This window comes from Cygnus atratus, chromosome 9, assembly GCF_013377495.2.
Source record: "Cygnus atratus isolate AKBS03 ecotype Queensland, Australia chromosome 9, CAtr_DNAZoo_HiC_assembly, whole genome shotgun sequence".
Taxonomy (NCBI): Eukaryota; Metazoa; Chordata; class Aves; order Anseriformes; family Anatidae; genus Cygnus; species Cygnus atratus.
In genome coordinates, this window is record NC_066370.1 from 17,352,239 (window position 1) to 17,379,708 (window position 27,470).

Consider the following 27,470-nt stretch of genomic DNA (forward strand, 5'->3'; position numbering starts at 1 on the left):
TCACGGAGGCCATCGCGCCGCTCCCGCCTGGGAAAAGCCGGCTGGGCCGCCCCGGGAAGGCCGGCCCTGGCCACGGGAGGGCTGTGGGTCCGGGGACAAGCCCCAGGGACAAGTCCTGGGGGGGTGTGGGGCAGCGGCGTGCCTGGCTGCTCCCCCCTCACTTTGGGGCGGAGGCTGGCCCTGCTCTGTTTTCACTCACCGGGTTTGGTTCCCACAGGTCGGGCTTGATGCGAGGAGGGGATGGGAAAAACCATTACCAGCATCTCCTGCGGCACCAGATGGGGTTTCAGGGTCCGGCTCTGCCCCGGGACTCGTTACCTCCAACCCGTTGTGCCCCACGCCGTGTCCTTGGGCACTGCAGGGCTGGCACCAGGTCTATGCCCGGCACCTCCCCGCGGCACCGCTGCCTACGGGGACCCTGCAGGAGCACCCGCAGCGAGAGAAGTGGGTGAGCAGGGGGGGCACAGAGCCAGCCCCCAGCCCCCGGAGGGGCACAGCACCCCGTGCTGGTGTAGCGAGAGCGATCGAGCAAAGGAAACTCCGTTAAAATTCTTATTGCCTTTATTCTGCCCATTGCCTCACACAGTCCTGCCGGCCAGCACACACGCACGCACGCACACACTCACGCACACTCACGCACGCTGGGAGTCTCTCCCTCAGCTTGGAGGAACCGGGCTGCAGTGAAGAGTCAGAGGAAGGTGAGTGAGTCTTTTGGCAGCAATCACAGCGTGTGTCAGGAGCGGGGCGGCCGCGCCGGCGGCACCCGCTCCTTCTGCATAAAACAGGAGGCTGGGGGAGGCCAGGCCTCCGCGCGGCGCAGCCCCCCGGCCCCGGCCCCGCTCCCCGTCCCCCTCTCGCGGGAGCGCGGCTGCCGTGGGGCCGGGGGCCGAGGGTCCCTGTGCAAACGTGCTGACGGCCTCACTCTGCAGTCCAGAGCCGGCCACGAGAACCAAGAGGGTAAGAGATGCGGAGCTGGGCACCTGGTCCCCCTCCCTCCCCTTTCTGCTCCCTCTTTTTTTTTTTTTTTTTAATATATCTCTCTATTTTTTTTTTTTTTGCCTAACTCCCTGCATAGTAAAATCTCACGGGGTTCGGGTTCTGGCGTGCAAAGCCAAGAAGAAAGGGAGCAAAGCCTTCCCTTCGGACACGTTCCAGTGCAGACCCTCGTGCGGAGGGGCCGCGAGGGGGGAGGAGAGAAGTGATTGTCTGGGGCCGGGCAGCCCCGTCCCTGGCGTCGTCTCCATGCTGTGGGCAGCCCCCGTGGGGGCTCGGCCTCCCCCGGCTGCCTCCATGCGGGGACCGGGGTCAGGGAAGGCTTCGGACGTGTCTGACGGACTCAGCGGACGGGTCAACAGTCTGTGGCCTCGGGGACGGGGGAAAGTGAGGACTCGGGGCGGGGGAAACAGGGTGAAAAGAAATCCAAGAAGCAGAACAACTCTTCAAACCGATGAGCACCGAGACAGGGCGGGAAGCGGGATGTGCCATCTCCGTCCCATAATCCATCTTCAATATGAAGACTGCGTCGCTGCCTCGCCGCTCCAGGACACGGGACGAAAAGCCGGGCTCCCTCTCGGCACGAGTGCCTCCGATCCGGGGAAGGGCGGCCCGGCCCGGCCTGTCCCAGGCGAGCGTCCGAGGCAGAGGAGCGCCGCGGGAAGGGGGAAACGGGAAGCCGGGCTGCACCGCAAACTGAACCTGGTTGGCAGGTTCCCTCGGTCCGTTCCAATTCAGAGTCCCCTGCGGTCAAACCTGAACCGGGAGCGTCTGGTTCATCTGCAGCCTCATGTCCTGAATGCTGCTCAGGATCTTCTTCTGGTGCCCTGCTAGCGTCACCCCTATCCTCAGCAGGTCTCTGCAAAGAGAAGGTGAAGATTTAGTGACCTGGCAGGTCTGGATGCTGACTCCCAGACCTTAACCCCCCTGACAAATCTGCCCTCTGTGTGCTCAGGCAGCTGGCTGCCGGAGAGGCGAGGGCCCACCCAGCCCCACGAGCAGTGACTTACTCCGCGGTCATCTGTGCCACCAGGTCGAAGGAGGCAAAGCCGGCATTGACGAAGTTCTCCTTGTACCGTCCCATTTTGATGGCGTCCAGCCAGTCTCCCACGGTGGTGAAGGTGGTGTAATCCGGCACAGTGCGGTCCAGGAGCGGCTGGGAGATGCTGCAGGGCAAGAGAGCCACAGGTTACAGGGAGAAGAGGGATGTGGAGTTGTACCTGGAAGCAGGGACGTTTCTCATCCCTGCCCTCCCACGTCTCCAGTCCCAGACACCTGTGTTCCCCGGGATCTGGGACCCCACTGACCCAGACTGGACGCTGGCGATGACCTTCAGGCTGGCAGCGTTGCGGATCAGCTTGTCCAGCGTGTTGACGATCTGTGCAAACTTGGGCCGCAGGTTGCGGTCCCGCACCCAGCAGTCCAGCATCAGCTGGTGCAGCGCCGTGGGGCAGTCCATGGGGGGAGGCAGGCGGTAATCCTGCTCCACCGCGTTGATCACCTGCGGGGAGACGTGCACGGAGGCAGGCTGTGAGCCCCCTGGGTCCCTGCCGGTGACCCGCAGCTCCCCGCTCTCCGGTGGGCACTTACGTCCTGGTTGGACATGTCCCAGTAGGGTCGCTCCCCGTAGGACATCACTTCCCACATGACGATGCCGTAGCTCCACACGTCGCTGGCCGACGTGAATTTGCGGTAGGCGATGGCCTCAGGAGCCGTCCATCTGATCGGGATCTTGCCCCCCTGCACGGGCAGACAACGCTGTTAGTTAGCACGTACCTGGTCCGTCCCCACACCCCCAGCTCTGCGGGTCTCCCACGAGCATCCCGTACCAGGGAGCTGGTGTAGGTGGGGTCGGCCGGGTCATCCTCCAGGAAGCGGGAGAGCCCGAAGTCGGACACTTTGCAGACCAAGTTGCTGTTGACCAGGATGTTGCGGGCAGCCAGGTCCCGGTGCACGTAGTTCATCTCCGAGAGGTACTTCATGCCAGCAGCGATGCCTCGCAGCATCCCCACCAGCTGGATGACCGTGAACTGCCCGTCGTTCAGCTGCCAGGGGAGAGATCAGAGGGGTTTTCAACACCCCAAATGGACTGGGGATGGATCCCCGTATGCTACCACCTCCTGCCTAGGGCCATCCATCTTCCCCCACCCCAAGATGCACAGGTTAAGTAACCCTGGGGATGTCAGCACGACAACGCAGAGGGATGGAGAAGGGGAGCTCGGAGCTGGCAGCCCCCAGCCCAGGGCAGGAGGGGATGCTCACCCGGAGGAAGGAGTCGAGCGCGCAGTTCTCCATGAACTCAGTGATGATCATGACGGGGCGGCTCTTGGTCACCACGCCCTCCAGGTGGATGATGTTGGGGTGGTCGAACTGGCCCATGATGCTGGCCTCGCTGAGGAAGTCCCGCCGCTGCCGCTCCGTGTAGCCCACCTTCAGCGTCTTGATGGCCACGAAGATCTCGCGGCGGCCGGGCAGCTTCAGGCGCCCGCGGCACACCTCGCCGAACTCCCCTGCGGGTGGGGAAGGGGACAAGGGGGCAGCAGGGTGAGCCAGGCGGCTGGGGGAGAGGCGGTCTCAGCAGCCGCTGTGCCCAGCCCCAGGACTTGCCTGCTCCGATGACCTCCTCGATTTTGACGCAGGAGATGTCGATCTCTTTGGCAAATTCCCGGACAGCTTCGTTGGGATCCTCGTAAGTGAAGGGGTCAATGTAGACCTTCATCCCCGGGGTGACTGCAAGGACAGAGGGCTTGTCACAGGGAGGGACACAACCCGGGTGACACGCCACGCCAGCCTGGCACGGCACAGGACTTGGGAGAGGGCAGGCAGAGCCCACGTGCTGGGCTCCCACTCACCGTACTGCTGCAGCTTCTCCGTGTACTCGGGATCTGTGCTGTTGCGCTGCTTCCTGCCCAAAGGAGACGAGAGGAGGTGTTCAGTAACCATCCCTTTCCTGATGGGGCAAAGACATGTGCTGCCAGCTTCCAAATCCCAGCACAGACAACCTAAGCCAGAGAGCTTCCCCTCCAGCAGCCTGCGAGCAGAGCGACCTCTGCCTGAGGTGCAGTGGGAGAAGAGAGCCCAGCTGTGCTGAGAGAGGACAGCAGGAGCCTGGGCAGAGCCCAGAGCTGGTGCTGGGAAGCAGAGACACACGGTCCTCCTGCGGGACCCACGTGCAGCAGGTCCAGTCCTTCGTTCTCAGACTGGAGCTGCTGGAGCTCTGCCTGCAGGCGTAAGCAACCCCCAAACCCGGCTCTGCAGCCCTGCTCCTTGCGAGGGCAGTACCTGAAGCAGACGATAGCGATGACGACCACAACGATGACGAAGAGCAGCCCCGCAGTGGCCGAGCCCACGATCAGAGGCAGCTCCTGGAAAGTCTTCCCGGTGGAGCCTGGTGGAGGGAGAGGCAGAAATCAAAGTCAGGCTTGGGGAGGAGCATGTTTGGGAGACTGGGGGACGGAGGCAGCCCTGTCCTGGTACCTACCATCCTCTGCAGTTGTCTGGAACTCCGTGGGGAGGCTGTAGCGGCCGTACCCAGCCACCGTGCGTGCCCGCACCTGCACCATGTACCGAGCGTTGGCCTTCAGCCCGTCCAGCCGCACCGAGTTCTTCTGGCTGGTGACAGTGTTGGCAATGCCATCACTCTGGCCTTGCTGCAGGGGAGACACGGGGGTGTCACCGCTGTGTTGTGGTCCCCCCGTTGCTGCTCCCCTTCCCCAGGCACTCTGCGGGGACCCCCTTTGCTGCGGGGCTGGTGGCCAGCCAGAAGGACCAGGGTGGGGGAGCGGCTGCTTTGCTTTACCTTCTCGGAGTACTTGATCTCGTAGTCGAGAATGATGCCGTTGGGTCTCTCCGGGGGAGTCCACGACAGCGTCATGCTGTTCCCTGTGCTGCTGTGCAGGTGCATGGTGGGCACGGCAGATGGGGCTGGGAAAGAGGAAGAGAGAAATGAGGCTGTGCCGGCACCGGCACCCGCTCGGCAGCGCTGCAACCAGCCAGGCTGGAGGCACGGCTGTGCACAGCTCGTCTCCAGAGGTACTGCACAGGACGGGCAGCCAGCACTCCTGCTTCTCCCCAGGCCCACCCTGTCTGCCCTCAGCATTTCTGCAGCTCCAGTGAGCCCTCCTGCGCCCAGCTACATCCTCCACCATCCCTCAACAGCTCGGGTCCTGCTCTGATAACCCCAGCCAAAAGGCACAGAAAAGCTTTGGGACCGTCTCTGGAAGGAGATGTGGTCTCAGCATCTTGCAGCCAAGGCGATAAGGGACCAAGGGACGCTCAGAAATTGCACTGAGGTGACACTTCACCCCATGCCTCGCTGCAGACTGGTCCGGGGAAGGGCCCTGGCAGCCCAAACCAGGGCTCCTTCCCCTCTTCCCCTTGCCAGGAGCTGCCCGCCCCACCCCACCGGTGAGACCCGTGAAATCAGATCAGAGCGCGGCAGCTGGAGATTACCAGCACGCTGGAGCCGGGCCAGCGCGGGAGGAAGGAGGAATGGCAGAGCAGCCGGCTGCCTGCGAAGGTTTGGGCTGGTGCTGAGCCTTTCCAGGCCCACAGGGGAGAAATCTCATTTCCTTCCTCCTCCCTTCACAGCAGGCGCAACATCTCTGGGGTGGGTCTAGGAGATCCAGAGCTCTCTGGAGCATCTGCCAAGCCTGCCCTTCCCCGCTTGCACGCGTTCTGATCTCATCCCCTCCAGGGACACACGTTCCAACGGAGAGGAGAATTCACCCAGGGGATTAGATGCAGGGACGGAGAGCCAGTAGCACGGCAGCACGAAGGACTGCAGCCCACGAGGCCGTCAGCAAGAAATCCCCGCTCCGCTGCGCGGCGGGGAGCCCAGCCCCTGCTCTCCGGCGGCGACACTGACCTGCCTGGTTGGTGGTGATGTTGACGGAGGCGAAGTGGGGAGGGAAGGGGCTCTTGCTGGAGATGCCGTTCACCGCCTGGACCTCGAAGGTGTACTGGGTGTGGGCCATCAGGTTGCTGATGTAGATGCGCCGCTCGGTGAGGCCCAGCTGGCGCGGCACGAACTCCACGTTGTCGTCGCAGCGCGTGCACAGGCGCCGCTCCACGCTGCACTTCTTGCAGATGACGTTGTAGAGCAGGTCGTCCCGCCCGCCCGCGTCCTGCGGCTCGCTCCACTCCAGCACCAGCGACGTCTCGTTCACGTTGGAGATGACGCTGCGGGGAGCCGACGGCACGCCTGGGGGGGGGGGACGGGACACGGAGGGGGGTCAGGGAACGGCTGCCACCCCACCCCACACCCAGCTCGCTTCCCCCGTCCCTCCGGTGGGACTCACTGGTGCAGGCGCTGTCTGCGGGGTCCGTGTCGGCGCGGAAGAAGCCGTTGCGACACGTGCAGACCGTTGCTGCTCCCGAGGTCGTCCGGCTGTTGGGAGGGCAGGGGGAGCAGGGCCCCTCGCCCTGCTTGGACTTGAAGGTTCCTGGGCCGCAGGCTGGAGGAAGGGAAAGCAAACCCGCGTTAATAAAGGGCACCCACCGCTGTCCCCGAGGCCGGGCAGGACCCTCCCTCACTGCACGATCTCCGGGTGGTGGCGGGAGGACCACTGGCCACCTACGAGCCTTTCCAGCCTTTCCTACGCTGCTATAGCCTGGAGGCAAATCCTGCCGCTTCCTGCACCTCACACAGGGACCGTGTCCAGGGGATGCTTTCCCAGGCTCACAGTGATCTCTGCAAGCCCAGGCTCACTGCAGGCCCCTTCTCTGAGCTCACTGCAGGTCCTGAGCCCAGCTGGAGGGCAGGGAGCTGTGTCCCAGCCCGTCAGGATGAACAGGGCTGCTACGGCGAGCTGATAGCATCTGGTGCCAGCACAGCCGAGCTCACCCAGGTCGCGAGCAGTGCCCAGGGACCCCCTGGCACAGGCACAGCTTTCCTGGGCACTGCTCCTGCTCCTGTGGCAGACCCAGGCAGCAGCAATGGGCCCAGCCCGGCCCATCAGGGCAGCCCCGTGCAGGAACACACGTCCATCCCCATTTTGTTTCCTCTCCCCACTTCCCGAGGAGGAGCTCCTGCCACGCACTGACGCCGTGCCCAGCGCTGCAGCAGGACACTCGCTCCATCTCCTGGGGACACAAGGACTCAGCCCTGCCTGGGCAGCCCCCTTAGAGCCCCCCCAGCCCCAACAGGGCCCTTCCACCCCAAGCCTCTGCCGCTTCAGCCACTTCTCGGCCCGCGGCGGTGGCACCCCCGAGGCCGGCTCCAGCGGCATGTGCCGAGCCAGATGCCAACATTCCTGCAGGCCGGCGCCGCCAGCCTCCTGCCCCTGCTTCCGAGCGGCCCCGTAAAGGAGCCAGGAGCCTGGATTCGGCCCCGCTCACTCCACGGGCACTCAGCCCTAACGAGGGGCACGTGAAGGGATTAACGGCTCTCGAGCCGAGCCGAGCAGCGTCGGGAAACCGCCCCACGCCTCCACGTCGCCTCGTTTATCGCAGCCCTGCAACAATGCGGCCTGAAACCAGGCCAGCACGGGGCCTGCCTCCAGCCACGGGGTCTGCTCTGCACTGAGACCCCCACCAGCACCGGCTCTGCTCTGGCATCGCCCCTGTTTGGCCGGCACGGCACCGGGGGCACGTAGCCCTCCTGGCAGTCCTGTCCCCAAAGCAGCAACTCCTGTCCCGTGCCTGCCAGGTGACATCAGCCATAAACAAGAGGAGTTGCTTCACTGCGAGGCCTCTCCCGACACCCCGCGTGGAAATTTCCTGGCAGCCCCACACGGTGCGGGGCTCACCCTGCTCTCCTGCTGCCAGACACCGCGGGGACAGGGGCTGGAGGCCCCCAGGAGGCTCCTGCTCGGTGAAACCGGGACTGCCTGCGCGGCTCAGCTCCTGCAGCTCCCTGACCTGAGCTCACCCAGCCTCTGGGAATTAAAGTTTAGCCCACCCTGACCGCGCAGATAACGCCGCTGTGCTCGTCTGCCAGCGATGGAAAAGGAACCAGGGCTCGCGTCCCCCCAGCCCGACACGCCGGGACGCGGAGGGCAGCTGCCCAAAGGTGCCGGAGCAGCCTCAGCACGCACAGACCCACCCCAGCCGCAGTCCCAGGCAGTTAAAACTGGGTGGATGCAGATTCACACATAAGGAACCAGATTGCTGAGGAATGAGAGATGACTGAAACCTCTTGGACAGGAACACTCTGGGCTCCGAGAGCTGCCAAACATGCTTTGGTTATGGACAGGAGCCCAGATCCATCAGGGACAAACCCCCCTGAAATAATAGGCTTGTTGCGGGGGATGAAACTGGAGCAACCGGCGTTTGCGTGAAGCCGAGAAGCCCGAGCCTCAGACGGGGACGGCGAGGTGCTCTGGAGAGGCGCCAGGACACCCCGCCGTGCTCTGCCTCCTGCGGCCTCAGGACGGAGCAGGGGCTGCCCCGGCGAGCCCAAACCCACCCCTGTCCCCCTCCCCTACCCCAACACGCAGCCACCCCAGAGCTTCACCCCAGCACAGACGCCTTCCTCTCTGCCTCCTCCTCCTCCTCCCCTCGCCCCGGGCAGCCTCACGGCTCCTGCGCCCAGGTAAGTGTGGGGACCAAAAGCCACCGTGGGAGCACAGGGCAACTCGGAGACGACACGGAGCAAGAGCTGAAGGCGGCTGCACTTCACCCTCGCTGCCACCCCGGCCGAGGAGGGGGCAGAGCCCGATTTAGGGCGAGGAAGAGCAGGAGAGGCACCGAGGCCCAGCTGCGCCGCGGCATTTAGGCATCCGGCTCCGTTTAATAAATCAGAGCGTAAAGACCTCGGTGGCAGCGTGACAGCTCTCAGCCACATTTGAAGGCTGTAACCGAGCTGAAAGCTGATCCCAGGTCCCCGGCGGATAAGCCGCTGTGTCATCTCTTCTCTGCAAGAAGCTGCCCGCACAACCAGCGCTGCCGCGACCGGCACGCCGCCGAGGGAACCCGGCATCACCAGAGCAGGAGCGTGACCGCAGCCCCGGCCGGGCAGCCAGGCTCCCCTCTCCCCCACCCCCAGCTCTCCATAAGCGCTCTTCCTGCTGAAAAAAAATAAAAATAAAATAACAATCCCCAGCCTCTGCACACAGATCACATCGCCCGGCTCCGGGCTGCGGTCGCCTCCGGGGAGAACATGACAGGGGCTGACAGGCGCAGGACAACGGGTCAGGGAACCGAGGCGGAGTGCCCCGCGCTGCCCAGGAGCTGCGGGGAGGGAGACGCAGCCCGGTGTGACAGCCGGGGATGAAGGGCTGCAGCGGGTATTTACGGGGACACGGGGGGAAATAGAAGGGGAAACCGCTTCTCCTGGCAGCGCCGCTGGGCGCGCAGCAGCCTCCGACCCCCTGGGGCCTGATCCTGCCCCGCTGGTGCCGAGCTGCAGCAGGGGGTGGTCGGGCGGGGGGGGCACCCTTCCACGCCTCCCCGGCGCAGTCCCCACCCCTGTGAACGAAGCCCAAGGGAGGGAGCTGAAAAACACCGAAATAAAGCCACCAGCGCGGCATCAGGGCGCCGTGACTCACCCCGCACGCAGCCGGCGATTACGGCGCGGGACGTGGGCAAGCGGCACCGAACCTGGCACACCGAGCACCCCCGAAACCTGGCGGCCCCCTCCCCGGGGGGGACACGGGGCACCAGCCCTGCTTCGCTGCAGCTCCCAGCAGCGGGGGGAAAACTCCTCCGAGTTACCCTGTTTGAGGACTCGGCTGCTTTTCCATCCGTGCGATGCTGTTCCAGCCCGGGCAGCATCTTTCTGGCCGTTTCTCTCCCCGTAGGACCGAGGCAGAAAGCCTCACTTGAGTCGAGATAAATTAAACTGATCACATCCCTTTGTCCGGCAACCCTGTAATTTCTTTAAAGGCAGCAATCAGGTTTGCCTGGGATGATCTGTGCTTTATGAACCTACACTGCTCACTCCCTTCGCGCTTTCGTAAGTGGCTGCAGATGGATTAGAGCCATGCGAGCAGCAGCCCAGCTAGAGCCGAGGCGGTAACTCTCCTTTCGAGCCTCTTTTAAGAGGCACTTGATTTTTTTTCAAATCACCCTTTGGGTGGAAATATTTTACACGAGTGCAGTCCAAACGTGAACGGAGCGAAGTCGAAGGGGAGAGGAAGGGAAGAGCCCTTCGGGGTTTGAACAGTGGCATCCGAGTAACAGGCAGGAAACCAAAAAAAAAAATAATTTTTTTTTTTTAAAGGAAAAAAACTCCAATAAGCGACGCTGCCTCTCGAGCCGCAGCGGGTCAACACGCAGGACGGCAGAGGCAGATTTCCTCGACCGTGTTACAAGCGAGCCATTGTGGAGCTGCCTGGCTCTGAAGCGCCAGCTCTGCGCTGCCGAGCTGCCTTTGATCTGTAATCCCGGACAATTAATAGAAGGCAGTTTCACTTCCTGGTTTTCATGCAGCAACCCCGTGTTGCAATGCAAAGCTGCAAACAGTTGGCAAGGGGACTGCTTGCTTGGCATTTTTTTTTTTAATTCACGGTGATGTTTCCATTAGTCACTGATTGCAAGGAAAATGTATTTTTACAGAAGCCACGCTTTGGCCCCAGCCTGACCTGCTATCGCCTGCTGACGGCACCCAAACACGCAGCGCCGGCCCCCAGCGCCTCCACTGGGGGGAACCCAAAGGAAACGGCTTTGAGAGGAGCCCGGCGCCGCGCACCAGCTCTGTGGGACTGGGTTTTCAGTCGTGGTCTGGGTTTTCACCAGCCACGAGGCAGCGGGCAGTGCCAGGAGCCCTGCGGGGTGGCCGTGCAGGGGGCTCGCTGCTAGCACAGCGTGGTAGGAAGGCAGCAGCCGGCTCCCAAACCCTTCTGTGTCAGGGTGAAGGCGGTGTTGCATGGCCGTGCACCCCGGCACGGCCCCGATTTGGGGCGCAGCTCCCGAATGAGGTGCGGGGCGTGCGCGCCCGGCAGCGTTTTCGGGGAGGTGCCGGCGGCCGACCTGTTCTGTGCTCCCACGACAGGCACCGAGCTCGCCGCTCGCGGGGGAATCCCGACGCCTGCCCGCGCGAGGCGGGGAGCTCCTCATCAGCAAAAATCCGGCGTGATTTGGGTCGTCACGGACCGAGCCCCTGGCCAGGAGCTCGCCTCCCTGCCGCGAGCGCTGCCTCCGCGCATCTCCGTGGCGGGGAGCGTGTGGGAAGCAGCACAACCCCCAGAAGGGCCGTGTGCTAATTAAATAAAGATAATGAGGCTGAGAATGAGATGCCAAATCAATGCTGTGGCAACTTCTGAGTAGAGCGCCAGATACCAGCCTTGCATATCGCATTACAAAGCATGCCAAAGAAACTGCCTTCAGCCGGGCGGGATGAGCCCTCGGCTCCCGAGGGACCGGGATACAAGCTGCATTGTAACAGGTCTGAATGCGAAGTCTAATCCTGGCGCTGGATGGAGATAAATAGGAGGAGGAGGAGGAGATCTTCAAAGGCCACGGAAAAGTCTGGGGAAAGGGGGAGATTTACAACAGGGCTTACCCCATCTAAGCGGTAACGCAGTATTGTTACTTATTAAAATGCCATCTGGCACCTCGTGGCACTCTTCACCCGGACGCCTGGGAGAGCTCCACAACGCCGGGCGGCAGCGCCCCGGTGTCCCCGGGCAGGATGGGGACCGTGGCCCCCCGGTGCTGTGACACGGCCCCTGCCTGCTGGGGTTATGGGGTCGGGCTCCGTCCCGCTCCCCCCGTGCACCAGCCACTGGCGGGGGCACTTCTGCAGGGCGAGCTGCAGAAGCGTGGGGAGGGGGAAGAGCAGAAACGCGGCAAGGAGGCAGCCAACAAAGAGTAGAAAATGGAGCTGGGTTCTCCGAGCCCTTCCTCAGCTGTTTCCACTTAGAGCACACGATCATATGGCGGAAAATCTGATTGTACGAGCGCGGCGCGACTTTCCCAGAGAAACGTGGAGACACCATTTCTTCTACCCAGCGAAGGGCAGGCTGGTGGATGGGGACGTGCCTGTACGGCTCAGCGCGCCTTCCCCACGCGGGGAGAGAAGCTGAGGCTCGGGGGAGAAAATAAAGGTGCTGCCCATGTGCTGGAGGATGGAGAAAGGAGGAGGCGTGCTCGCGGTGCTGGGAAAGGCGCTGCGCCGGTCTCTGCTCCTCCTGGGGGGAGCAGGGAGGGGACACGGCCCCAGGCTCTGCAGTGATGCCCTGAATGTCACCTGGGGAGCCCTCCGGCCCTGCCTTGGGATGGGAGCCAAGCTGCTGCCCCGAGCTGCTCTTCTGGACGCCTCGCTGGTGAGTGCAGTGGTTGCAGGCATGGCCCGGGCTAGAGTATCGCCTCTGTGGAGCCTCTGCTGCCTTCTCCAAGCAGGGAACCACAGATGCCGGCATGAAAAGGTGTCACCTCGAGCCCAAGCCCCTCTCGATGCAGGGAAACAGCCATCAGCCCTTGGTCTGCAAGATCTCCCAGCCCAAGCAACACGGAAAGCAGCTCCCCAGGAGCAGGGACCCCAGCGCACACCAAGCGTGGGCTCTCGCCCAGCCACGGCTGCCTGGAGCTGGCGGGGCAGGAGCTGGGTCGGGACCAACGGAGGCTCTGGTCTCCAGCAGCGGCACAGCCAGCCGCTCCGGTCATGTATACATCCCAGATCCCATCGCCCCTGCCAAGAGCAGAGGGCTGGCGCCAAGGATCCCGTCATCGGCGAGCACGAGGCATCCAGCCCCGGGGGCCCACCGCTGCCCGCGCAATGCCTCCAGCCTTGGGGAGCAGCGAGCATCCCTCCTGCTGCCCGAGCCACCCTTGGGCAGCGTCCTGCGTGCTGCGGGCAGCTCCCGAGGGCAAAATCACCCCGAGCGAGCCCAACATCCACCCAGGCAGACTTTTTCCTTCGCAACACCCCCCACGCGGGGTGAAACAGCAACGCCAGCCCCCAAACCTCCAGTGCCACCCCTCCGCGGGCAGGCTGCTCTCCCCTTCCCTCCGAGGGGCTGCAGGAGCTCACGTTCCTCTGCCTGTTTCCCTACGCAGCCTGCTGGAAGCCTGCAGCGCTGGCAGGGCGCGAGCCTCTCCCGCAGCTCGCACAGCGGGGCCCCGCTCGCCGCCGGGGTTTCTGAATGCCTCCGCACCCGCAGCGTGAAATCACGCCTGCCGGGAACAGCCCGGCCATCAGCACCTTGGTGCGCCGCGGGAGGGAGGGAACGGAGCCCTTGGTCACGACAGCAGGGGTGAAAGAGGCTGTTAATGATGCGTGGGGGCTTAAACGTGCCGGGTCCCTGCTGATAGCCGTGCCCCTGAGTCACGGCCCCTCGCGAGCGGACACGTCCCGCAGCGCACAGGTCTCCGCAGCTAGCGGGTGCTGACTGGCGCGGCACAGCAGACACCGGCAAGTCAAAGTGCAGAGCGGTCCTCTGAGATACCGCCCCATCGCTGCAGTAACCCTTGCTCCGTGCTCAGCGAGCCGGCCGAGCTCCCGAGCCTCCAGAAACAGACCTCGCTCAACGCAGATCTGCCTCCTCCATCAGCGCGCGCGCGCGAACACAACGGAAGGGCCAAGGCAGAGCGATTCCCCCACCACGCACTCACCTTGGCACTGGGTGTCCTTCATGGTCGGCTCGTACCCTGCGGCACACGTACAGGCTCCCACGGGCACCATCCACTCGCCGTCGCCGTTGCAGTACAGCTTGAGGGGGACGGACACCTCCACCGCGTTGGGGATGCAGGTGCCCGGAGCGATGACCAGAGACGTGGGCTCAGCTCCCGTTAAAGTCTCCGGGAAGACAGCAAAGCCAGCAATGGTGTTGGAGCATTTCTTGTAGAAAGCCCGGACAGAGATGAGGGACATGCAGGCCCCCAGGTCCTGGAAGGCCAGGTAAAAGCCGTTCTTGGAGAGGGGCCCAAAGCTGCGCACCTTGGTGTTCACGCGGCCGGACTCCAGCTTGGAGAAGCTCTCGTCCGGGGCAATTGTATCCACTTTGATATAGGGGTTCTCCATCCAGAAAGGGCTACTCGCCGAGGCAGAATCCGTATCCGACTCGTAATAGAAGAGGTTGAAGGTCTCTTTGCAGGAACCGGGGATGTTGGGGATGCTGTTGCAGTCCCTCACGGTGAATTTCAGCTCCACGTAGACGCGCTGGACGTCCTGGCGCTGGATGAACTTGGTGCGCAGCCAGTTGTTCTGGTTGGCCTCCCGCACGTTGCACACCTGGTACGTGCGGATGGGGTTCATGGCCTCGTCGTAGCCGCTGACCTCTTCCCACTGCAAGAGGGAGGCAGCGCGTCAGCCCGCCAGCTGGGGACACCAGGCGAACGGCACGGGGCAGGGCAGCAGCTAACGGGGGGCAGCGGCAGCACCGCCGCCCGTCCCAGCCCTCCGGGGCCACCGGGGTGCTGAGGGACCACGGCGTACCCGTGCGTCACCGGCATGGAGTCAGCGTGGGGCTACGAGTGTGTACTCTCACAAGGCAGAGGATGCACGGGAGGGGAGGGTGAAGGCACAGGGGAGCGACCCCGACCCCCCAGGGCCGTGCCCTTTGGCACTGGGGACCAGGTCTGGCTCCAGACTTACCCCCGTCTCCGGATGGGTTGTCCATGCCAACTCCGAGGTCACCCACTTCGTGTCCATCAGGGTCTCTGGAGGGAGAGGGAGGAAGGAGAGAAGTAATTGGAGCTGAAGGCCAAGATTCGAGGGGAAAAAAAACAGGAGGAGTGGGGGAAGAAAGGAGCTGACATTTCTGCGGAAAACAGCGACTTGGGGGGTGAGACGTGGTGGGAGGAGGGGGAGCGGCACAGACAGACTCCAGATTTCTGCTCTGCTGTCAGGAGAACAGGAAGAGCGAGGCGTCCCCGCGGAGGTGCAGGACGAGGGGCGGCCAGGTGGCACGGGGACAGGCTGCCATCCCCGGCCCCGCCGCGGCCGCCGAGCCCCCCACCTCCCCGGCCCCCCGTCCGCGCCCTCCCCCTGCGCTTTGGCAGGGCGCGTATTTACTGTGGCTGGGGTTGAAAGGGCCCGTTCCCATGACAGGGCGGTGCGGGCCAGGCAGGTTTATCCAGAGGAGGAGGGACTGGCAGGCTGCTCTCCCAGAGACGCCCCACATCACTCATTTTACAAGAGGGGAGAAGAATTTGACCGTCTGGCCAACATTCCTGGAGCAGACTACAAGACAAACCACCCCGACAGCATTCCCCAAACAGCCCCAGCCCCAGCCTTGGGGGAGCGAGACGCTTGTCTGGGAAGAGCTGCAATTGCAGGCAGCTGTCGCTAATCCCAGGCAGAGCCGGGCGGCTCCGAGCTGAGCACCGGGCACAAAAAAACGGGAGAAAAAACGCAGTGACAGGGAACGACACCGTGCCGGGGGCCGCTGCGGATGGTTCCCTCCCCGGCTCACTGCCCCGCTGCATCCGGGGCGGGATGGGGGCCTGCCCTGCCACGGGATGCTGGCTCTGCTACCCTACATCCAGGACAGCCCCGTGGGTTGTTCGGCACCCTTGGGGTCCTCCTGGTCCTCCCCTGCCCATGGGGAGCCTGGGGTGAAGGAGCTGCAAACACCAGGCAAAGCCCCAAGGTGGGTAACAGCCCCCTGCAGAGCCGGTGTGCTCAGAGGGTCCCCGCCAGGACCAGCTCCAAAACCTTTCCCCTCCCTTTGCACCCTAACCCTGAGGGCTGTCCGTCGGTCCGTCCCTCACCCCTTCTGCCCCGGAGATGAAGGGCACGGAGCCACAGCTCCCCGAGCACGGCTCCCTCCCCGCAGCCGGGCACAGTCATCCCGGGCGCCGCGGCTCAGCCCCGGGAGCAAAGGGGCAATTTCAGCCTCTTTCCTTCCACCTCAGGAAAAGCACCGGCTGACCCAGCCAAGGAGGAAGCGTGGAGGAGGAAGGAAACGTTCGCACATTACAGGGTTTCAGATGAAGCCCTGCTGGAGGTAAACACCTTCCTTCCGAGTCCCACCCCGGGGACACCAGCCAGCACCGCCTGGCCTGGCACCCACGGACGCGCCAGGAGCCGGCGCTGGCACGCAGCCCTGAAGCAGCGGGGCAGGGGAACGCGAGTGCCACCGCGGCACGGATAAACGAGGACCCTCAGGGTCACGGGCTCTCCGCCCCACCGTTTGCCCAGACCGCAGGGGCAGCATCCCCAGCAGGGAGAACCACGGCAGACGCAGACCTGGGCAAGCTGCCACGCTCCCCTGAGCCCCCGTGCCGTGCCGGGGTGGCCACGGTGGCTCCTAGCGAGGGCAGCCCGCGCAGGGGACGGGAGAGGGGGCTGCGGAGCGGGGCCACCCGCACCTCTCCGAGGCACGGCCCCGCGCGCCAGCTGCCCTAATAAGGGCACAGCGGTGCTGCGCGGGGGCCAGGCACGCAGCGCCGGCGGCGGAGCGGAGCCAAGCGTGCGCTCGGCGTTGACAGCACGGGGCTGCCAAGTCCCGGAGCGGAGACCCAGGGCTGTAACGGGGCGCGGGGTACGGCCGGCCACGGGCCGCTCGCCTGCGGGGGGTTGCCAGGATGGGGTGGTGTGGGGGTCCTGCGGGCAGCCTGGTCCCGCAGCAGCAGCCTTAAATCTGCCCCCCCCGGTGCGTGGGAAAGCCCTGCGTGCCCTGCAGCCTCCGTGCCGAAGGCAGCGCCCTGCGGCACCGAAGGACAGGGCGCGCCGGCCGGCGGTCCCCTCCGGCAGCGCCCTTCCCCGCGAGCACCGGCCCAGGGTAGACGCAGGGCTTGGACGCACTGCACCCTAATTTGGCAGCTTCTACCCGCTGACCAACGAGGAGGGGAAAGAAAACAACAGAGCTGAGCCGGCCCCGCTGGCGCGAGAGCTGCGTAAACCACACAGAGAGAGAGCAGGGAGGGAAAATAATAAAAATAAAATCACCGGGCAACGCAGCTAAAGGAAACGGGACCCGGCGCGGAGGGCGGCGGGGCTTTCCTGCAGCTGCAGGAGCGCACGGCGCCGGACGGGGTCAGCGGTCGTCCCCAGCCTCCCCTCGCAGCCTGCCGGGCGTGAAGGTCGCAGACGGACGGCCCCGAGGGCTGCGGCACTGCCCGGGGCCGGCGGCCACCCGCTGAGCCCAGCCGGCCGCAGCGGAGCTGCAGAGACCGCGCGGTGCCCTCGGAGCTGCCACGAGGATTTCTCGACAGACCGGCACCGGGCTCCTGTCCTTTTTCCAGCAAGCACTGGGCCGTGCTGTGCGCTGGCACCCTGCTAAAGGGCACACGTCAGCACCCAGGGCTGGGGTGCCGGGCAAATTTGGGAGTGCTGGCGGCTCGCTCCCACCCGTGCTCAGCACCAGAGGTGGGATCGGAGGTGGTTCCCGGCTCAGTCTCGGTTTGCAGGTGCTTTGGAGAGACGTGAACAGCGTCATGGCCAGCGGAGCTGTGAGTCAAAGCCTCCCAAATCCCGCACACCGAGGAGAGCGCCTGGTTTCATTAGTCAACGGGAAATTGGCTCCCAATTTCACCAGCTTTGGGAAGTCACCCTAAGGCCTGCTTTATCACTCCTGTCTGCAGTGCTGGGAAGGTGTCCTCTCCTTACCTCCAGCCAGGCCAAGGCAAGGGAGCTCGGATGGAGAACGAGCCCTGCTCTCTTTCGGCAAGCACAGCAATCCACAGCCGCCCCCACACTAAAGCAGGGTTTCCATGGCAGGCATGGATCCAGGAGCCGGGAAAGAGCCTCACTTCTTAGATGGGGCCACGAGCACGGCTCTGGCTGCCTCCTCCCTGCCCCGCAAAGCTTCCTCCTACGCACACCTTGAGCTGCAAAGAGCAGGGGTCCCAGCCCCTGCTCTGCCATCCCCTTTGTGGGGTCCCCGGCAGCTCGCGGGGCACTCAGAGCCCCGGCGTGGGCCCATCTGGAGAAGACGGGGACCTCTTCCCACGCAGGGGCCCAGGAATGCTGCGTGCACGCTCCGCGGCCAGCCAAACGCTTCAGCTCCCCCCCTAAGAAGAGGCCCAGGGAGCCCGTCCCGCGCTGCTCGGCGGCAGACGCGTGCAGCGGCCGTGGCGGGGTCTGCGCTCAGCGCTGGCTGAGCCAGAAGGGAAAATTCTTTCAAGATGAAGCCGCTGGGGAAGACTCGAGCGTCTCCACCGACCGGCTCCGATTTAAGCGCTCTTCCCTTTGAACGTGGGGACTGCCGGCTTTATCAGGATGTGCTGGCAGGGTACGACGCCAGCTCCTCACCCCAACGGGGGAAAAGAAGGCAGCCAGCGCAGTCCCGAGCATCCTGAAAGAAGGCAAGGGAGGAAAGTTAGTAAAGACGCCCACGCAGCCCTGCTGCAAACAGAGGAACCTGTTCTGCAACGCCGCTGCGCTCCCTGGGAGCCACGCGCACCATCGCGCCCGGCCCGCGGGAGCCGAGCCCCGGCAGCCGGGCTGGGCCACCCTGTCCTGTCCCGTCCCGTCCCGTCCCATCCCGTCCCATAACCCAGCGCCACGGCGGCTCCGTCGGGGCGCTGGGGCAGCGCCTGCCTCTCCCTCGCCGTCACCTCTGGCCGTGCCGGGAGGAGAGGTGGCTGCTTCAGGACAGCAGGATCTGCTCGCAGCCTCGCTCGGTGCCTGCTAGTCAAGCAGCCGCCAAAAGGGGCATCTCCCGTACATTTTAATTTCCTCCTCAGTTTTGAGATGATTACGGCGGGAGCGGGCGGCCTTGCGCACTCGCCATTCAAGCACCTATCGGCACAATTAATCCCGGCACCGTTCTAAGCAGCGGCACAAAGGGCCTTTGGTGCAGGGCCCTTTATCTGGGAACAAAGAGCTGCCTGTGGGAGAGAACCTGAGGTTGCACTTTTCCCGCTGACGAGTGCTTCACGTACACAAAAGCGGAGCCGCACAGAGCGCTGGGCGTTGGGTCAGCCCACGTGGGGAGACCCCGCGACACCTTTCCCAGAGCACGCTGCTCCCCCCTCCTTGAGGAGGGTCCCGGCTTCTCCCTGACCCCAGCCAGACCTCACGGCCCTCCTCCTCCTCTTCCTCCCAGGCAGGGGACAGCCCTGGGGACACCCACAGCAGAAGCTTTGGGCACAGGCTTGAGGAGCCCAGCACAGAAACCTGCAGACGCTGTCTGCCAGCTCCCTCTGCAGCACCGCCAGCACACAGCACAGCCCAAGAGGGAAACCCCAGCTCCCCTGGGGACCCCCAGGCTCCCAGCGCCCTTGCACAGCCCGGCGTCCAGTGCGGGGCCGGGGGCCACGCATGGTCCCCACCCTCGGCTCTCGGGCAGGGGTGGCGCGGCTCAGCCCAAGGGAAGGGCAGGAGCGCTCCCTATCGCCGCCCACGCTGGGAACCCGTCCTCGCAGAGCAGTGCGCCTGCTCCCCGGTGCTGAGGCTGCTTGGAGCAGGGGGACGTGGGGATGCTGTGGGGACGTCCCCCCCAGTCCCTCTCCTGGGGGACGCAGGGCTCCGGCTGCCCGCACCCACCAACGCGCGCTCGCCCCAGGTCCGGGGCGAGCCAACGAGCTGGGAACAAAGGGAAGAGAGGAGGAAAAAAAAAAAAAAGTGGGGCCTGTATCACAGCTGTGGCCCTTCGTGCCAAGGGCGTTTGGCCCATCATCAAAGGGGATCGGATTTGCTGAGGCAAATGATGACACATCCACTTCAAGCGGGGCAGGTTCTGCCTGCTGCTGGAGGCGAGCCACCGGAGTGAAGAAGTACTGTGGGCACTTAATAATAGACTCATTATTTCTGCATTATGGCAGGGCCCAGAGGCCCCAACTGAGATTAAGGCCCCTTTGTACACACCACACACACACGCACAAGGGCAGGCAGTCCCTGCCCCAGCCGAGCCCGGCTGAGGACGGGCAGCACCGCTGGTCCTGGGTCCTGAGCTCCCTGCAGAGCCCAAGGATGCACCGAGGCTGCGTCCTCCCCCTCCATTTCCCAACCCCACACCTGCGAGGGCAGCCTGCACCGGGATGTAACAACCTCACCAGGGAAGATGGCCCCGTGGCTCTGAGCCATCATCCGGCTGCATCTTCCTCGTTTCCCCCTCGTTCCCTGACCCCAATGCCCCACACCTACTGGACAGGCAGAGCCAGCCCCAGGATGACTGCGAGCACAAGGGATAGAGGGGGACGGGAGCGCTGCCTCCATCCAGCCCTGCCCCATCACCCACCCGCTGACTGGCTGAAGAGGGTTTTCCGGCCGCGTGCTCCTCGCCAGGAGCTGTTTCCTGATGGCCGTGAGACAGACTGAAGCATGTGAGAGAGGACAGGTGCCAGCTCTGCAACTGCGAAAAGCAGATCAAGTGGCAGCGCCCGGGACGCGGGGAGGGACAGGCGTCCACGCACCGGGTCGAGCCGGGCAGGGCAGATTTCTGCCACTGCAGGAGCACGGCCGTGCCAAGCTGGGCTGCGACACCGGCTGGCGCGCAGCGCGCACCCCCTACAAATCACGGTGGCTGCAGCACGGGGTTTTTTTTGCAGCAGGACGGCGGGTCCCTGCCCTGCAGCCGCATGCCGAGGACTCAGCTGCGCCCTGGACGCGTGCAGCCCGAGCCCTGCCAGGTCCTGCTGCCAGCCCCCATTCCCTCTGAACGGCCGCCCTGACGCCGGGAGAGGACGCGAGCCAGCTGCCCGAGTCCAGCCCTGCGCTGCAATTACTGTTCTATTAATACCGCGGGGATTTCGGATGTCAGAGCCCGGTGCGCCATGCCGGGGTCAGCTTCGCTGGGGCGAGCTGCCATCCCTGCCCACGTGGTGCGTGTGCCCCAGCGCTCGCTGCTTTTCCTCTCCTTCAGGAAAAGCCGAATTCGCTCTGCTGAGCCACGGGAAAAACAGACCCCAGTGATAAGCCCCCAGAGACCCTGCTAGCCTTGCGATGACTGCCACCCGCTTGGGATGGGCACGGGGAAGGGACGCCCTCCACAGTGCCCTGCCACCAGCTCCCGTGGGACAACCAGTGCGGCATCAGCCGTGCCAGGTCAGCAGGAGCCGTGTGGGCCAGGAGGCAGGGGAGATTTATAGGTCGGTGTCCCCAGCAGGAGCAGCCATGCAGCCGCCCTCCACTGCCACAGAAATAACTCATCGGATCCGGAGACGCCAGACCTGTTCGAGCCGCGAATGCTATTAACCAGGATGTAGGCAGCAAACCGGCCCACAAAGCCACCCGCGTTTCCAGGCCCTGCAAAGAGAGGGAAGTGTCGCCATGGCTTCACAGGGCAGGTGTCCACCCCCACGGGGCCACCGGGCTGGTACAGATGGATGCAGAGCCCCAAAATCCCCGGGGAAGGCGGGCACGAGTCCTGACGTGGGTCTGCCTCCACGAGGCAACCGCGTGCAGCAGGCTGCGATCCGAAACGCCTCTCTTTTTCCCCCCAGCTCTGTTTTTTCCAGGTTGTACTTTTGGAAGGAGGCCAGGGAAGGAGTAATGATATTTAAAAAACACCCCCTCCCCAAAAAAGGTTACTCGTTGCACATACAAAGGTTCGCCCCACAGACGGGGCGGCTTGGCTGCCAAGCTGCATCCCATCCAGGCAGCGCGGAGCAGGGGTTTCTGCCAAGATTTCCCTCCTCTCTCCTGCCTGGGGCAGTTACCCAAATCTCCACGCTGCTCTCCGCTCGCTTCCTCGAGCACAGAGCCCATCTGGAACTGCTTAAACCCAAATATCCTCCCCCCCGCCTCCCCCACCCCCAAAGTCAGATTCTTCCAGAGTTAAAACAAGCACAGAGTCAGGAGGGGGTGCCGGGCCGGGCTGACTCGCTCCTTCATTTCAGTTTAATTTCTGGGGAACTAGAATAAATCTGTTCCTGGCGATCGTTCAAGCCCTGCACATTTTTCTCATTAATAAAAAAGGCCTTGGATCGCACGCCGTGTGTGCGTGCATGCCGCGCGCCCCCTCCCCGCTCGCCCAGCCCGCGGGGTCCCTCCTGCGCCCCAGCCCTCGCTGGGCAAGCAGCAAGGCACCCCGGGGACAAGCAGGACAGCACGGGGGCGGTCGGTGTCCCCTCCCCGGGACAGGTTTTCGGCAGCTCTGCAGAGGGGCCTGCATGATGGCCCCACCTCAGAGAGGAACCGGGAGGCCCAAATTGTTTTGCAGCTGCTGCCAGGCAGGAAAGCCCTTGGGGATGGCTCCCCTGTGGCAGGCAAGGGACCAGGGATTGGGGGGGGGGGGGGGATCCTGCTGCCCCCCTTTTTTCCCCCCCCAGCATCGCAGCCCCTGCTGGGCCCCCGCGCCCAGGGCATTCCTGGGGAGGGGGCTGGGAAACAGGTGTTTGTCAACAGCTCCCGCCACATGCGTGAGAAACACCAGGCCTCGTCAGCCTGGAGCTTAGCAACATGCAAAAAATAAAATTAAAAAAAAAAAAAAATCCCCACAGCAACCCCCCTCCCCGGACCCCCCGGCCGCCACGTGCTGGCACGCGTGCAGAGAGTGGGGCCGGCGCTCGGCCGTGCTGCAGAGCTCCTGCCTCTTCCCAAGATGGCTCCCCTTCCTCCTCAGAGGGGCGGCCATGCGGAGCCGCGGCGGGCTCACTCCCTCCTGCCTCGCTGAGGGGAAAGCAGGCTCCGGGGGTGGGCCGCAGCCCCTCAAGCTGGGTCTTCTGCGGAAAGGAAGGGGACGAAGCCCCCGAGCTCAGCCCTCCAAGGCCTTGGTGGCCCCACAAGGCTTCAACAAGGGTGGGCAATGCTGGAAGCCAAGGGAGGCAGGACGAGGCCTCGAGAAGGCCCAGCCGCCCTACAAAATGGCTCCTGCCTTGCCCTGGGGCTGCTGGCGGGGTCTGTGGGGCTCTGCTCATGAGGGAGGATGGTCCACGCCTGCCACCAGCCCTGACGGCCTCAGCTGGCACCGCCACAGGGCAAGCCCAGCCCGAGCCCGGGACTGGATTTTGAGCAACAATAATGACGATGATATACATAAAACAACAACAACAAAAAACAAAACCCAAATGAGGCTGTCCCGCCAGGGTGGGAACGTCACTACAGAAAGTCTCCTGGCCTTCAAGATAGCAGCCTGTCCCCAGGGGCCATGACCGCTCCCGCATGGGGTTTGGTGGCTGCGGCAGGGTCCCTGCACGGCGGCTCCCTCCTCCCCAAAACACTGCTTGGGAACGTGCCCGCTCCACGAGCGATGCCAGCTCCTTTTGCCTTTGATCTTGGGGAAGCACAAGGTGATGGCAGCCACCGGCTCTACCAAGACCCACGGGGACAAGGACGGGGACCAGCACCCAACCCGCTGCTTCCCCCAGCCAGCAAAGGGGGGACCCCGGCCGGGGCGGCCCCAGCACCCTTCCCCCAGTGCGGCTCCCAGGCGGAGACGCTGGATCCCGACAAACCAGTTTGACTCAGCACAACAGGAACAGCTACAATTTTAAAAACATGCAAGTCTGTGATTCAGATTGCTCTGGCTGTTTTAATTAAACGCCAAGCTCCCCTACTCCAGTAGCAGCAGCAAACGGCTCACGGAAAGAAAATGCAACAAACTGGTTTCCCCGAATATCTCTTGCAGTAAGTCATCACAACAAAACAGGGAGTTTCGGTTCATTCCTTAAAAACCAGAGGCCGCTATTCCCAATCGCGGAGCCCAGGCAGACGCGGCCCCGGAGCTGTGGCCAGGCACTCGCCGCCTCCAGCCCACGGCAGAGCTGCGTGCCGAGGAGAGGCACGGACAATGCACGGCTGCAGAGCCCCGGCTGCAAGTTCCCCCTCTCCCCGACCGGCCGCATGCTCTGCGTGACACAAAGGAAAGCCCTTCTCCTCCCCGCCTGGAGCACGGCTGGGGCGGGCTCCCACAAACGGAGCTTTTTGCGAGGAACGGGAGATTTAATGAATCCGGTGAGCGCAACGGAGCCCCGCAACCTGCTTTCCCTCGCAGCCCTACCCTGAGCATCAATAAAACAGCAGGGCTAGCTAGCTTCCCTGAATCACCCCACCGAGAAACAAGCTGTTTCAGTGAAAAGTAGTTAAACAAAAAGCGAATCTCCCCGCCAAGGAAATACCTGGTGGTTCCAGCACAGGGGGCAGCTGAGCGGGGTTTGCGGTGCGGTGAGCAGCACAGCACCCAGTGCGTGGTCAGCCTGCGTAACACTTGGCGGGAGCCTGGGAGCAGGGAAGGGACGGCGCCAGATGAGGAAAACCTCTATAAATCCTCCTGGTCTGGGTATTTTGCTAAAGCCTGAGTTAGATCAGGGCTGCACGCAGCAAGACGCTGCCTCTGCTCTGGGGCTGATGGAGAAGCGCGTGGACAAACCCCAGTTAAATGGAGCCCCGTGCCCCGAGAGGCTGCTCAGGCAGCAGAGGGGCACAGAGTTTGTTCCTCCGAGTGCCAGTCCCAGCCCACCCAAACCCCCCATGAGGACAGGCAGAGCTACCCGGTGGTGCCCAGCTCCCTCTTGCCAAGGCTCTTCAAGGCCCAAGGTCTTAAGCCGGATGGATGGCAAGAGCCTCAAACAGAGCACTCGCCCTGCGCTGCGGCTCCCCACAGGGCCTCGGCTCCCGCAGCCCCGCCAGGACAAACTCTGCTCCTCGGCTCCAGTCTCTGCACCGGAGAAAGGATCCGCTGTTGCCCCCGGACAGAGCATTCCTTCTGCAGCCGGCCCGGGGACTGCTGAACCGGAGAAGAAAAACACATTGTGACTTCAAACAAACCCAGCGCACTTACAGGATCTGGAGAGAAACCATTTTCTCCTCGGCAGCACAAAGCCCTCACTGAGCCGCTGCTGAGTGCGGCTCTCCCCCACCCCCGTGGGGCCTTGTAAAGAAACCCAACGCCGCGCCGTGCCCCCGAGGACGGGAGCTGATCCAGCCCCGGAGCCGCCAGGACCCTGCCCTCCCAGCCGGGCACCGGCTGCACGCCCGGCCCGTCACCCCCTCGGAAGGGACGGTGAAGCGGCTGGATCCGGGGGCCACCGGCTGCCGTTGCCTGGAGGACGTGAACGCAGATTTATGGCCGCACCAGATTTATGATCAGCACTAAAATACCCGGCCGAACGTGCACGCTGGATTTACAGTAACTGCTCGAGCGCTCCGGTGCCCGTCGGGAAGCAGTGGTGCGAGCGGGCAGGAACGCCCAGCGCAGCAGAAGCGCGGGAGCTCGCTGACCCCGACACCAACAGTGGCTTCCTAAAAGCGGCGGGGGTGGGAACCTCAGCAACTTTCCCTCCAGCTCGGACGAGAGCAAAGGGAAAAAAGAGGAGAAAAAAAAAGGAAAAAAGAAAACAAAAAAAAGTCCCATGGGAATCAGGGCCAGCCCCCAAAACACCGTGCGGTGCCAGCCAGGCCCTGAAGCGGTCCCCCGTGCTGGCACGGTGCTGGGCCCCGACCTCCTCAGGCACCGCGTTTGTTCCCTGACCCCTTCGCACACTCGGGAAGCCAAGAAAACCCGGCGGCTCCTCGGCACGAGCTGTTTGTTTTCTCTCCATCCGGCTCTTCGCGCCAGTTCACGCCCGGGCGGCGGGGGAGAGGCCGGGCCCCAGCCTCCCCAGGGAGCAGCGGGACAGCCCTGGCCGATGCTCGCGGTGCCCTGCCACGCCGCCACCGCCGGCTTCCTTCCCCGTTCCCAAAGCGGTGGCGGCAAGCGGGTGGGCGAGGGGCTGCCTGCGGGCTGGGGATACGCCAGGACGTGCTCCTTGCCCACACCTCCATCCTCCTGATCCTCCTGTCCTCCTGCCTCCCAGCACGGCGGTGCCCGAGCTGGCGTTGGCAGCGTCCGTGCCAAGCTGGCTTCTCCCTCCCCTGCACTCCTGGACCGAGCAGGCCATGAATCCCAGCTCGTTTTCCTACAGCGTACAAAGGAGGATGTTTTTTTTTTTCCCTTTTTTTTTTCCCCACCCCTCTGCCAAAATAAAGAGAGAAAAAAAAAATAAAATCCACTGGGTAGAGAGGGAGGGGGGAGGAAAAGCAACACCCGTAAGAGCCACCCCCAAACTTTGTAGGAAGCCCAGCCCTGGGGGGGATTGCTCCCCCGAAATCGCAGCGGGGCAGGGCTCCCGCTCGCAGCAGCCCCCCCGAGCCCCCCGGGGCCACAGCCCAAAGATCGCAGCGGCGGAAGGCGCAGCCCAAACCCGCCTCCGAGCAGACAAAAGCGGGGCCCCCGCCGCCGGGCCGGCCGGGCAGCTCCGGGGCTCGCCGCCGAACCGGGGAATTCTCCTTATGGGGGGATTTGTTTTTTTTTTTTTTTCCCCTCTCCTTTCCCTTCCCGGCCCGGGGCCTCCCTTAGCCCCCACCCCGCCACCTCCGGAGCTCCGGGAGAGGCTTCGGTTACCGGACACCGCGCAGACTTTGTGCCCAGACACCCCCCCCCCCCGGGCCCCTTCCTCCGCCCCGGGACCCCGGAGCGGGGCCAGCCGCAGGGCCCCGGGGGCCGGCCGGGATCTCAGCCCCCGGGTGGGGGCCAAGGAACCGTCTTAAAACCGAGCGGAGCGGGGGAGCGCTGGGCAGGGCAGGGGGGGGTCCCTCCTCCTCCTGCGTGTCCCCCCCCCCCCAGCCACGGCTCCGGTAAAGATGCGACACGCGTGGCCGCTCCCCCCCCGGTAGCCCCACGCCGGAGCCCGCGGGGTTAAGCCGGCTGCCGGGGGAACGGATGGAGCCGGACACGGCGGCGCACGGCCACTCCTCCGGAGGCCCCAGCGCTTTTGGCCCGCCGCGAGCTTTCCACCGTCAGAAGGGTGAATTTTCCAGCCCTCCGGCTCGCGGCGAGAAGCCTCGGAAGGCGAAGCGAGCGGCCGACCGGGCTGGGCTCCGCGGGGCGTTCACTCTGGAACCTACTGAGGGCGGCGGGAGGGGGGGGGGGGGGGGGCCGGGAGCGGGGCCGCGGCGGCGGCAGCGAGCTCCCGGCGGGGACCCGGCGGCTGACGGCGGCTCGGGGAAGCCAAACGAGCCGCCCGCGGGCCCGGGGGCGCCCCGGAGGGTTCCGTGCGCGGTGTCCCGGTACTCACCCTCGAGGGCGCGGCGGCCGCCGGGGAGCAGCAGGAGCAGCAGCAGGAGGGGGAGCAGCGGCGGCGGCGGCGGGGGGGCCCCCGGGCGGGCGGCGGCGGCGGCCATGGCGGGGGGCAATGCGGGCGGCCCCGCCGGGCAGTCCCGAGCTCGGCGCCACGCGCGGCTCCTCTCGCCGCCGCGCCACGATCGCGCTCTGGCGCCGCCGCCGCCGCCGCCGCCGCTCAGCCGCGAGGGGCGGGGCCCGCCCGCCAATCAGCGCCCGCCCCTAGCAACCCGGCGCCCTTGGCGACGCCGAGCGCGGCGCCCATTGGGCGGAGGCGGGAGAGTGGGCGGGGCCTCGGGGAAAGATGAATTGGAAGGGGCGGGCGCTGCGCGGAGCCACGCCCCCTCTCCCTCCCGTGGCCACGCCCCCCGGCGCGGGAGGTGCAGGGCGGGGAGCGCGCCCCACCCAGCGGTCGCGCGCGGAACTGGGCTCTTAAAGGGGCCGCGCGCCCGGCGCGCGGGGCCCTGCCCCTCGCCCCCCAGCGCGGGGCAGGGCGCGGGGTGGCGGCACTGCGGGTCCCCAGGCACCCCCGGTGGCCTGTACCGCCATCCCATCCCGTCCGTCTCTCTACGGTCCTGTCCCATCACAGCCATCCCATGTATCCCATCCCATGTATCCCATCCCATGTATCCCATCCAATCCCATCCCAGCCCAGCCCAGCCCAGC

The 27,470-nt window shown here is 64.7% G+C and overlaps 1 protein-coding gene across 3 annotated transcripts; it reads right to left on the minus strand.

Moving 5' to 3' along the window:
• Window positions 1-549: 549 nt before the first annotated feature.
• EPHB3 (EPH receptor B3) lies at window positions 550-26,879 on the minus strand. Of its 3 annotated transcripts, none has more exons than XM_035557355.2 (16): window positions 26,761-26,879; window positions 14,471-14,535; window positions 13,489-14,161; window positions 6,294-6,449; window positions 5,861-6,196; window positions 4,793-4,917; window positions 4,475-4,643; window positions 4,276-4,381; window positions 3,846-3,943; window positions 3,601-3,723; window positions 3,256-3,503; window positions 2,823-3,038; window positions 2,584-2,733; window positions 2,269-2,494; window positions 2,004-2,159; window positions 550-1,852 (listed from the first exon to the last, which is right to left on the minus strand). In XM_035557355.2, exons 1-15 carry the CDS (start codon window positions 26,864-26,866, stop codon window positions 2,011-2,013), a joined length of 2,946 nt encoding a protein of 981 aa, XP_035413248.1. In that variant the 5' UTR covers window positions 26,867-26,879; the 3' UTR covers window positions 550-1,852; window positions 2,004-2,010. The 3 variants fall into 3 exon arrangements, with proteins under 3 accessions (XP_035413248.1, XP_035413246.1, XP_035413245.1); XM_035557353.2 differs by having other exon boundaries at window positions 552-1,852; window positions 2,301-2,494; window positions 3,846-3,898; XM_035557352.2 differs by having other exon boundaries at window positions 552-1,852; window positions 2,301-2,494.
• Window positions 26,880-27,470: the final 591 nt, after the last annotated feature.

Bases quoted from the DNA above. Each gene is read 5' to 3' on its own strand.
- EPHB3 (XM_035557352.2), bottom strand. From the start codon at position 26,866: ATGGCCGCCGCCGCCGCCCGCCCGGGGGCCCCCCCGCCGCCGCCGCCG. The intron at 6,450-13,488 runs GTGAGTGCGTGG...CCCTTCCTCCAG, and splicing joins GAAGGACACCCAGTGCCAAG to CCTGCGGCCCAGGAACCTTC. The intron at 2,495-2,583 runs GTAAGTGCCCAC...GTCTCCCCGCAG, and splicing joins GGGACATGTCCAACCAGGAC to GTGATCAACGCGGTGGAGCA.